Here is a 12,259-nt window from a genome sequence, read left to right on the forward strand (position 1 = left end):
CTATTCTAATTATTCCTTCCTATATATGTATTATATGCGTATATTTTTTATCATTCTGAGTATTAATGGATAAAGTAAATACTGCTATATAGATATTAGCATTTTACGTAACATCTTTTAATACACTTCTTATCTTTTGAAGGAAAAAAAAATCAATTGCATGTTTATTTATCTATTTTTCAGCAATACATAAATAATTCTTGGTTAAAGAAAAACATGCGTTTTATGGCGAATAATTGTCATCAGAGGAGTTGAGATCAGTGACAAATGAGTTAAGTGATTTAATTATGGCAATAGCCTTCTTTGCATCTTCATGTTGAAAAGTCTCGGCATGTCTTACAGCTTTGCTCCAATCTTCTTTTGTTATTATATCCAGTGATTCTTGCAGTGGTATCTTCAAGTCTCTCATAATGAAAGTCTTTTTTCTTGCTAGATAGTTTTTCTCTTGACCCCATACAAATTCAATAAGGTTGTATTGACAGCAGTATGGCGGTAATTGAATCACTTTATGGCCGTACTCTGCTGCAGTCTTGACAATTACATACTCATTTTCTTTGTTCCGTGTGTGCTTTTCGCCATCTGTAACAGTTCTCTTTTTAGCAAGTGTTCTTTTGAATTCTCCCCATTTCTGATGAGCCATTCTGTGATGGTAGCTTTTTTAGATGATGGAGTCGACGGATTGTCTATCTTCACAGAGTGGTAAGGGGGCGTTATCCATGACTATAACAGATGATGCAGGATATTAGGAATGAGTTCTGTACGGAAACAATTTTCAAACACAATGCCGTTTATTTTGTGCTGATAATCTCCATCGTTTTTAGCATGTATACCAATTGTGCATTTGGCACAAAAACCGTCTTCAGAGCCTGCAAGCAAAACTATAAAACGTCCCCCTTTCCCTGTGGGCTGTTTAAGGCCTGTTGCTTTTGAAGAGCTTGTATCTCTCTAGCATTTATCAACACTGTAGTTTTGGTTTACCTTTGTTTTGTCTAAGTATATAGTTGGACATTTTTCATATTTTGCTTGTCTTTTTTTTTTGTAAAAAAAAAAAATTGTCCGCAAAGACAGAATATCATCATTCTCCATTAGGAGCTATCGATCGTTTACTTTTGCATAGCGTAAACCTATATTTCTAATAATCTTTTGAAGAAATTATGTACTTCTACTAAAACCAATATTTTCTCTCATTGCTACCAAGCACTTTTTCGAGATAAGAAATTTCTTTCCGATCATAGAAACCAAAGCCGTTCTTCGTAGAACCATTTCATGAAAATCATCAAAGTTAGTCTTTGGTCTCACATTCCAACTTTTCTTTCTTTGAAAAACCGGAGATTTCAATAGATTTTCCTTCTCACCGGAGATTCCAATAGATTTTCCTTCTCACCTGCTTCCTAGCTTATCCTGCAAATAGTTTTCTCTGAAACTTTTGTTGCTTCACAAGCTCTTTAAATAGCCTTCAAAACATCAGTTACAGGACCTCCTTTTTTTTTTCTAACATGAAATATTTCCGAACATGATATACTATTTCCTTGGCCTCGGGTGGCAAGTGAAGACATTTTCGAGAGTCACTTGGGCTTTCCATTGTTAACACAGTTGGTGATTGAGAGTAAGGGGCCTTGAAAATGATATTGACTACAAGCTTTTAAATCCCATACAACACTTACAATCAGCTCTGGTAGCCCCCAGGCAAAAAATAAGCCTTATCTACATGTTTGGTTAAGAAACATTGGATTTAACTAATGATAGATTAAAGAAGATATATTCGAAATGTCTTTTGAAAGCTAAACACATTTCTAGTGATGAAACATATTTCAATAGACTCCTTGACGCTATGATGAACAACATAAAATTGCCAACGTATGATATTGGTACCGACCACAGCTAATGCCTGGAATATGTAGGTCAATCGCTGTGTAGACAGACAAGAAATAAGCTTGGTTGTGGGGAGACAGATCCGATCAAACCCTAGGGCTAACGAACATATGTCCATCTCACGCACATCCTCACTATCAACGCACACTCGGTCTTTTAATCTTCAGCTGATAACCCTCATGGAAAAAGTCAAGAAGTCATACGCACCAAGAGGAGGATCAGTCGCCTAAGAGAAATTAAATACGTAATAAGGTTAGAAAATAGAACCTTCTCGTGGTAGTAGCCTAATTCCAAACTATTATCCCATACCCAAAATAAGAGTTTTGAAAATATATGATGCACACACTATTAATGTGATACATTTTTTTTTAGTTTATCATTGTTAATACGAAATCGTTCATCAACTTTGCTGTTTGAGGTCATAGTTTCTTTCCTAAAAAGGTACAATATAACGGTTAGCTTTGGGCATTTAAAAGTTTAATCTGCTTTTGAGGTTAAGCCGATTTGGTTCCTCCCTCAGAGGATGAGATTTCCTCATGATTTTGACCTTAATGAGAAAATGCCTTGTTGAAGTCATCGTGCTTCAACGGGAAATAGGGTTTCCATGTTGAAGCATCGTGACAGGCAAGAGAGCTCTCAAACTTGGGGAAATTGCTCCCCCCCCCAGTTCAAATCTAAATTTCTCTCTCTCTCTCATCTTTTTCTTCCTCAGAATAATACTTCGACCTTCTCCTAATTTAATAAACATTCTTTCATGTTGCTGTCCCAACGCTATGAGTAAAATTTCCCATATTACATATATGTGCATTTATGTAGATATATATGTTTTCATCTTTTTTTTTTAATGGTGTGGATGCTTCTACATCGTTATTTTTCCCCTGTCGTGGATGTTTCTACATCCGTTATTGCTGCCGGCTTTGATAAATGGGAGGAGGTATCGCGATAGGAGGGGTTTGTATTCAAAACTACATGTGAGAATATTGGATGATCTCAACCATCCCGAAGATGGTTTGAACTTTTTTTGGTGTTACTCGCAGTCCAGATATATCTGGACTCTAGCAGAACTATTCTCAAGAGTTGGGTCTTCAGAATCCAGGGGGATCCAATGCTTGAGATAGGACTTTCGGCTTTTGGCCGGAAGCCCATCATTACAGATATGGGGAGGATGATTCCATGGTTTCTTGGTCTCAGTCTTAACAGGCAGGTTCAGCATACACCTGTGCCTTTATATCTGTTATTGTGCTATCCTTCGTGTAGGGTATGGAGTGGACCATCTGGGAAGTGTACTCTCTTTGTGCCGATAGTGGAGAGTGCAAATTTCCTTTCCGACGTTTGATACTCTATTAATATTCTCAAGCAGGTAAACCTCCTAACTAACTCACAAACAACAAACTGCTCTCTCTAAAATGGATCCTTTTAATGACAAACCCCCCTCCCCTGGATATGCTGACTCTCCCCCGGCCCTGTTGACGGCCTCTGGCAAGTCTAATAAGGAAAATTCTGCTGACGACTTGGGAACGAAAATGGATCACTCCTCCAATGTCCAGAAGTATGATGGTAATGTGAGAAAATTGAAAGACATTCATGTATGAGATTTGGCAATAGGCTGTCATTATGAGGGGTTATGGATGACTTTTAAAACTTATGGTAAGATTACTGAAATAAGGATGAATTTCAAGGAAGATGAAAAATGGGAAGCATGGATCTGCTTTAATGATCATGAAGAGGCCTTTAAAGCAATTTCTGAAATTTCTAAATTAAAAATTGATAATAGTGTGATTACCAGAGCATTATGCAATGCTGCTCCTGGAAATCTTGATATATATTGCCCGAGTGACTGGTATCACACCGAATCTATTGACACAAAAATAAATTTTATATTGGAAAGAAAGCCTAATCCACCAATGTGGCTTATTGCAACCTCGAAGGGAGAAGACTTTAATTATTTTAAATTTAGCAAACTAATTAAAAGAAAGTAGGCAATATAGAACGTGGAGACATTTCTAGATTTGGCAAGAAATCCATCTTAATTCATGCCAAATCTAGAACGCAGTCTTTTATGCTAAGTAATATAAAGATGGAGTAAAAATTTAATGGTAGATATCAAGTCTTTATGATTTTAGTGAGCATGAAATCTTAGATATGTGTCCTAAGGAAATGTGGACGGTTCATAAGATTCGCAGAACTTCCATGATTATTTTAACATTTGAAAACCATGATGTACCCTCTCATGTACATATAAAAATTGATAAAATACCAGTTCACCTTTATCAACAAAATCCTTTGCAGTATTACAATTGCTTCAAATTTGGGCATCCATCAAGTGTATGTAAATACATAAAGATCTGTGATAATTGTTCCGATCCTGAGCATGGACCCAGCCTTTCGATTACAAAGTGTGCTAATTGCAACCAAAATCACAAAGCAACTCATAAGAAATGTCCTCAATATTAAATAGAAGACGCAGCTGTTCAGAAGCCAGATGCAGAGCATATCAGTGTTGGAAATGCTAGACAACTTCAAAGAAAGACCAAAAGCTCTGCCAAGGTCTTGAATCTAAGGATGCAGGACATCCAGAGAGAACTGTAACACTAGCTAGACCTGATAATGGAAAACTTTCTCTTCCTATACCACCTTCTAAGGCTATCGATAGGCCTTCCACATTAGATTCGGTGCCTATCGTCACAAAGGCACCACCTACTTCCTCTAAGTCTGCCACACCTCAGATGAACAGCCCAAGCCACTAATCTCGGGCTTCATCGTTGCCAGGTCTATGGGAGGAATCCTATGCTAAAGAGCTACTGAATGTACCTGTCATGGTGGAGGTACATAATCTTGATAGCTCTCCATCTTTTAATAGAAAAAGATTGAGACCACCATCCCTCTCCAAGTTCAAAAGATTGAAAAATATTAACGATTGATGTCGAGGTTCACCATCCTCCTCGACAAATAAATAAGAAGTTGCAAAGAAAAATATAAAACCAAGCTTAGCAAGACCTACCTTTTTAAAGAATGTATCAGAGACTACCATCAATTCCAAAAACTGTGATCAGAAGAATTCTTATAAGGAATCTTCTAAAAATTAATCTTTATTTTCTCAATAATACAGTGGAATTGTCAAAGTCTGAGGGCTAAATATAAAGAACTGAAGCTCCTGTTTCATGACCACTCACCTGCAGTAGCCTGTCTACAATAAACAATGCTAGATGTTTTTACTCCATGCCCTAGAGAATACATTAATTACAGAACACCATGCAATACTCAAGGAAGAAGCCAAGGGGGAAGTCTCGTGTATGTTCGCCGTGACATTCCCCAAAAACATTTGAATCTATATACTACTCTACAAGCAATAGCAGTACAAATAGATTTAAGTAGGAAATATACTATATATTCATTATATTTACCCCCTAATGACAGTATTTTCTATAATTATGTGGCTGATGTTTTAAACTAGCTTCCTCACCCATTTCTTCTTCTGGGTGATATGAACAGCAGACACCCCGTATGGGGAGACATTTTATCAAACTCAAAGGGCAATCTGTTAGCATCACTAATTGAAAATGAAGATGTGAGGATTTCTAAACACTGATGAGCCCATTCACTTCCATATCCAGACAGGTGCTTTGTCCCTGCATTAATCTTTCAATAGCAAGCTCTGTCTGGCTGACTTTTTAATAGAGAACATTAGATGACTGGTATACAAGTGATCATGCACCAATATTAATTAAAACTAACCATGGCCCACCATGTTAGAATAGGTAATACTCTTGTCTGAAAGAAAGTGCCAGGAAGAAGGAGTCCCATTGGGCAGCATACTTAGTGTTACATTATTTGCGATAGCTATTATAGTGGAATTTCTTCGATTATTCCAGATGACGTTCCCCATATGTTTTTCGTTGATGACCTTTGTTTCATTTGCAGGAGCAAGAATGACAATAGCTGAAAGGAAGCTTCAACTCATAATCAATGGAATTATGAAATGGGCAGATTTTAATGGCTTCAGGTTTTCTACAAGTAAAACAATTGTCATTAATTTCTGTCGCATTTGTGGCATACACCCAGACCCAGATATATATATATAAAAACCATTGTATTCCCTGCGTTGAAGAAACACAATTTTTAGGTTTAACATTGGACAGGAAGCTGACTTGGGTTTCACATCTCAAAAAACTAAAATTTAAATGTTTAGAGATTTTGAATATTTTTAAAATATTAGCTCATACATCATGGGAAGCAGATATGATTGTATAAAGCCCTTATTTTACCCAAACTTTTATATGGACATGAAATATATTCTTAAGCTTCCACTACCAAGTTGAAGATTTTAGATTCCATTCATCATACTGGCTTCAGATTAGCTACTAGCGCTTTTAAATCATCCCCCATCCCTAGTCTTTTAGTTGATGCAGGTGAGTGGCCTCAGGACATATATCGCCAGTCTACTATGACTGGATATTGATATAGGTTACAGAGGCTTCCTAATTCATTGTCTTTTGAAGCTGCCAATAGAGAGAATTTCTTCTCTTACTATTATGCTCCCTCTACATCCCTAAAGCTTTATGGATTCAGAGTGAAAGAACTGCTGTGTAGCCTGAATCTTTCCAGGAGCAGGGTACTATCGTTTAGGCTATCATTCACCCCTCCCTGGAAATTTCCAGAGAGCTCTCTCTGTATTTATTACACTGTCTCTAAAGCAACAGGATAATTGAAGAAATTCGGTCCACCTTTTTAGAACATGCAGAACAACACTGGGATAGTTGATTTAAATTTATGGACGGCTCCAAATCCAGTGCTGGGGTTGGATTTGGGGTGTACAATTTCCGTTTTAGTTGAAAACGTGCGCTCCCTTTAAAATCTTCTATCTTTACAGCGGAGGTGTATAGTATCCTGACTGCTATTGAAAAAATAGCAGTAATAAAAGAGGGTAATTTTACGATTTTTAGTGATGCAAAAGGTTTGTTACAAGCACTGACATTTTTAATCCACCCAATCCTTTAGTTTTAAAATTTAAGAGTGGCTCTATATTTGCTGAAGTGCAGGTAAAGAAGTTAAGTTTTGCTGGGTCTCTGTTCATGTGGGTGTGCCTGGTAATGAAGCGGAAGACAAGTTAGCAAAAGAGGCAGCAGACCAACTACTTCCTAGAAGATATTTTCTTAGTAGTAATGACTTTTTGCCTGATATCAAATCGTCTCTTAGTGATGTTTGGCAATGCTACTGGAATTCTGTTGATCAAAATAAGATGAAGGAAATATCAAATGCAATACCTCCATGGAAATATGAAAATATGTCAAGTAGATGGGAGACAGTCCTCTGTCGCCTTAGAATTGGTCACACGTTTGACTCGTGAGTTCCTGATGACTGGCACGTGTTAGCCTTTCTGTGATGATTGTTTGGTCCCTCTGACTGTGAGGCATTTACTTATTGAATGTCCCAGTCTTGTAGTTATCATGGAACAATTCCTGTCTGAAGCTTGTGGCGAGGATGGCAGGTACATCCGCATTAAGATTCTTGAAGGGGACATTTTTATGATGCTAGTGGCATTTTTAAATTCATATTAGAAGCTGGCCTTCTTACTCGTTTTTAAATGTATTAAATTTTAAGTTTCACTGTTAATTTATTTATTAATTTGTTTTATTTATAGTTTTTTCTTAGTAATTAATTGTTAATTAAGAATGATTAAATCTTCATCAATGACCACTGATGTTATGATGCCAGATAATTACTATTCATTCATTCATTCATTCATGATTTTGAGTATGACACAAAGCATTCTTAAAAAGACCCTGGTCCGATGGCTATATAGCTTTTGCCAGAGTATAGTATAAAGTTTAAAATGAAACTATTTGTCTTATCCCATTTGTACGCAGTATATTATACTATAGCAAGAGAGTGAAGTGTAAGTGCAAACATAATGTAAACTTGGGACAGAATACTTATTGTAAGTCCTACAAGGCAAACTGTGGGCTAACTGTTGATAATAGACAACAAATGAAATGGATGAAGGCTTAATAGGCACTGACAACATTGTAGTGGGTTAGTTTTCTTAAGTAGGCTAAGCCAGAGAGAGTAAAAAAAAAATCCAGATCTTAAAGTTTTGCTTGTGCTATTACTGTACATGTACATTTTTTTGGATATGATGAAATATATTAGTGTTAAAAATGTTCAAACCGTGTTCCTCAGACAAACCCAACTTCAAAGATATTTGAAAACTAAAATCATAGTTTATGTATATATATAAAAAAAGAACATGAACTGGTACTGTATACTCTTGATTTCAGTTAGCGTCTTTCAGGCACACCATCAAATTCTGTATACACTAAGAGAAGCTCTTTTGAGGTCAGACTAGTAGGTGCTGGTCTAGTAGTGTTGTTCTTTGAAAACTGAACAAATATGTGGTGACCTTTCGAGCAGCAACATTCTTTAAACTATCTACTTCTTCAGAAAACAGATACTGTACCAATTTTACTGATGGATAAACTGGTGTATATATATTTTTGAATAATTTTTCTCGTGGTTATGTTTATTTTAGTCTCTATGAAAACAGGCAACGAAGCAGTCATATTGTCAAGGGTTGTGATAGCCTATAGGAAACATCCCTGCTTGGCAATCTGTTGGACTGGGGTTCGATACCTGCTTGAGCTCGTTTGTTTCTTTTAGTGTTTGTAACCTCACCATCCTTGTGAACCAAGGATGGTGGGTTTGAAGGACTATAAGTCTATTTGCTAAGTTATCAGAATCCATTGCCTGGCCTCATTGGTCCTGGCTTGGGTGGAGAGAGGGTTTGGGCTCTGATCACAAGTATACAGTACAGTATATGGTCAGTCTGTAAGGCAATGTCCTGCTAGGGGAGTATCACTGTCCCTTGCCTCTGCCAATCATGAGTGACCTTTAATCCTTAATTGTATCCTAAATATTTGCATCACTGAAGTTTTCAAAGGAATTAAGGTGGTTGTTGTTAATCAATAAAAATTATGTTAGTTATGCAGTTCTACAATAACTGTGTCTTTATATTCTACATATACGGACTAGTTCATAAAAAGTGTCTACTGGATTAGATGGTGTTTAACAGAAATGCCCAATCAATAACAAGTTAATATTGCTTTTGTAATCTCTTATGTATAGATGAGTACAATAATACTTCTGTTGGATAAATTTTCTTTGATTTGTTTTTAAGGTTCCTTCCTTGAAGCTTTGAACCTGACACTTTTTCCCATGTTTGGGATTTTATGTTTACTCTTATCATAATGATTTTTTGTTTGTCTGCTTTATTTGACTTCTCAAATGCATCACGAGTAGGATTCAGCAGAACTCATATTTTAAAACAGCTTCATATGATTTATGGAAATCATATTTGATCTGTAGTTCAAGATAATTTTAATCAATTTTATGTGCTTTTGTGACCCTTGCAGAGTCATTGAAAATCACAAAAAGCTGTCAAGTTGTATTTTTGATAATTTGAACAGCAGAGAAGTTGGAACTATCCGAGTGCAGTGTTCTGGTTATGCTCAGGAGTGCCCTGTATATTTTTTTTATCATACATGATATTGATGGTCATAAATAGGTTTTCTTTATCATACAGGAATAATATGCTAATGATGTAGGGATATTTAGGCTGAAGTTTATGGTGAGAAAAGTCTTCTACCTCATCCTAAAGTCAACGTAAGAGTGATTTCCTATATTGTAAGAATTCAATCATGTAATATCCATGAAAGTAAAATGTCTAATACAACTGGACAGGTAATTTGAATATTCTAAATTATGGTAACAATATATTTACCATAATTTCTTTTTTAGACATTATAGTTTTCCCTTTTTTTAAATAATGAGCTGCTTAAACTTTCTTTAAATTTTGTGTATTTTATTGCCTTAGAGTTTATTTCTGGAGATTTAATTAGGAAATCAGTAATTGTTTTCCTCATGTTCATTACTCCATACAATAGGTTTTCTTCTTTAATTAGAAAAACTTACTGTAGATTTACCCTTACATGATTAGACATGATGTTGCTCTTCCCTTTGATTGATGACCTGCCCTCCTATATCTACCGATTGCTTCATCAGTCGCCTCATCAAATACCTATAATGTAATGATCATTTTTTAGCCACTGAATACTTTTTACTGCTTTATCGTGTGCAACATGATCCTCTTTTTGTATTTTAGGTGGGAATCTTAGCATTTTGGAGTTAACCTGAGAAACTTTTCTACCATTTTCTATAGGAGTATTAAAACAGGAAAATATTTTTTTTTTATTCAAACTACCATGTACTTGGCTATTGATCTCAATTTCAAGTGGGCTTGCTAATTGATTTGAGCAGGGAGTGACAATTTCCCCAAATGCCATCATTCCTTTTCAGGTCACTAGTCCCAGGGTTACTGAAGAAGAATTTTAAGAGTCTCTTGGGGTTTATTGACAGGAACTAAGCACATTGGTATTGTTGCCTTGGAATTGGTTTGAATGATAAAATATAGTGTGAAATACAGTATAACTAAAGATTATATCTCTGTAATCCTTTCCCTTAACAGTGGGAATAAGATAGTGAAAGCCAACAATGGCTAAAATTACAATTTCTTGCAAAGAACGTTGGTTTATTGTCCTGTTCTATGACCTACAAATTCCTTAAGCATTCTGGGTTTGATATGCAAATTCTGGCAAAATGGCTCGTAGATTCAATCTTGGTAAACAAAAGCATAAGAATGCTGATTGCCATATAATGGTTGATGAACAGGCTAGTGACCTTTGTTAATTCTGTATACTGGGTACCAAAGTAGTATTTTCATTATCAATAAGCAGACCAGAAAATTAATTGCCATATAATAAAAGATAATGGGGTTACCATTAGCACATCTTGTAATTTAGCTGGGAAATACTGTATTGCAAATATTTGCTTTTCATAATCTTTTAAGAGATGCCCTCTTCGCTGTCAAATACTAATGCATTGCATAAATCTTGTCTATGGAATTACGGAAAACTTTGTCAATGAATTTTTCATGTGGTATCTGAAATAAATAATATTTTTCTAAAACGGGATTTTACCATTGATACACTTTTTCATGGGGAATTTACATAAAGGTTTAAGTACTAGATAAGACCAGCTTGTTATCTCTAACAAATCTTTAATTATAAAAATATGATACCACATATGGATATGGCATGTTGATATTGCTTTTGTTTCGTGAGTAAAAAATTACAATTTATTAGAATTTCTAATTACAAGATTTCAAGAACTGTACAAGTGAAAGTAAGAATACTATATATGAAACATTGATATCATGGAATTGCAATAGGTATTGTAGTAATTTTTGTGGTACCATTTGGTATTGTTCATTAATAGAAATGATTATTTTGCTTTATATGGATAGGTGTGGCAGGTCGTATACGACCCAAGGAGGTTTCAGAAAAACATGTTTTTTGGCCATAATTTTTCGTTCGTATTGGTTGCGCGTGATATCGACCTGCGAGACCTCAGCTCAGTGCGCGCAGCAATAGTGTCAGGACGTATTTCACCACAGCTTTTTTTCCTTGTGCTATTTCTGAGATACCCTCGGGCCGAGCTTGACCCATCAATACCTAATTAAGTTAAGTTGTGAAATATCAAAGTTTTTATATTATTGAATGTGTATTAGCATTTAGGCATGTATAAAAAAGGACTGTTGTAAAGTGTTTGTGAATGTCTTGTACCCTGTATGCATGACCTCGGTGCGGGTTGAGTTGCCATAAGTTGCCATGTAGCGTATTTTTCAGTAAATTAATTTCTTTTGCATTCAGTTTTCATCGATATAGAATGGCAAAACATCAAACTCTTGGCTTCAATCAGATCAACTCTCTTCTCCTTGAGCTAGAGAGTGATGTTGACGATAATTTGGAAGTTGCTGACATCTCAGACGTTGAAGAGTACAACGTAGCTGAGTTACAGGGAAGTGTGGTGGGGGACGATGACTCAAGTGTTGACGAGGAGATAGTTCCCTTTATCAACACGGAGGGTGAAGGGGCTAGTGCGTCGGCATATGGTGAGGTGGGTAGTGCGTTGGCATATGGTGAGGTGGGTAGTGCGTCAGTGTTTACACCAACATCCCCCCTCCCCTGGGCGTCGACCTCACGTGCTTCCCCCTCTTTCCCCGGTGGAGGAGAGGAGTAGGAAGAGGAGGAGGGGTGAACTCCAGTCAGCCAGGGGAGCGCCTATACGTCGCTTAGTGGAAGCCGAGGTTCAAGGTCGTGATGGCACGATCTGGCACATGGACCCCAAGCCAGCTCTTCCCCCCATGTACACCCCCCGCATTGAGCAAGAATACCCGACGTTTTCTGTCTCGAGTGCTAGGCGCGTGGTTGACATTTTCTCTTTGTTCCTGGCCGACGAAATCCTTGAGGAATGTTCGCCTTGCTCTTCTCAG

The 12,259-nt window shown here is 36.6% G+C and overlaps 1 protein-coding gene and 1 long non-coding RNA gene across 4 annotated transcripts in view; one reads left to right on the plus strand and one right to left on the minus strand.

The window, feature by feature from the left end:
• LOC137616410 (uncharacterized) overlaps positions 1 to 12,259 on the plus strand; it is a 351,177-nt gene that overhangs the window by 277,257 nt on the left and 61,661 nt on the right. The window lies entirely within an intron of this gene.
• The window catches only part of LOC137616409 (broad-complex core protein isoforms 1/2/3/4/5-like), a 454,908-nt gene that overhangs the window by 92,962 nt on the left and 349,687 nt on the right, over positions 1 to 12,259 (minus strand). The window contains exon 7 of one of the 3 annotated variants that reach the window (XM_068346147.1): positions 9,924 to 9,946. The exons of the other annotated variants lie outside the window; for them this stretch is intronic. Coding sequence (XP_068202248.1) covers positions 9,939 to 9,946 — 8 coding nt within the window. The 3' untranslated portion in view covers positions 9,924 to 9,938. Of the gene's footprint in view, positions 1 to 9,923; positions 9,947 to 12,259 lie in introns of those variants that run through there. 3 annotated transcript variants of the gene reach the window in all.

The sequence above is a fragment of the Palaemon carinicauda genome, chromosome 22 (assembly GCF_036898095.1).
Source record: "Palaemon carinicauda isolate YSFRI2023 chromosome 22, ASM3689809v2, whole genome shotgun sequence".
Taxonomy (NCBI): Eukaryota; Metazoa; Arthropoda; class Malacostraca; order Decapoda; family Palaemonidae; genus Palaemon; species Palaemon carinicauda.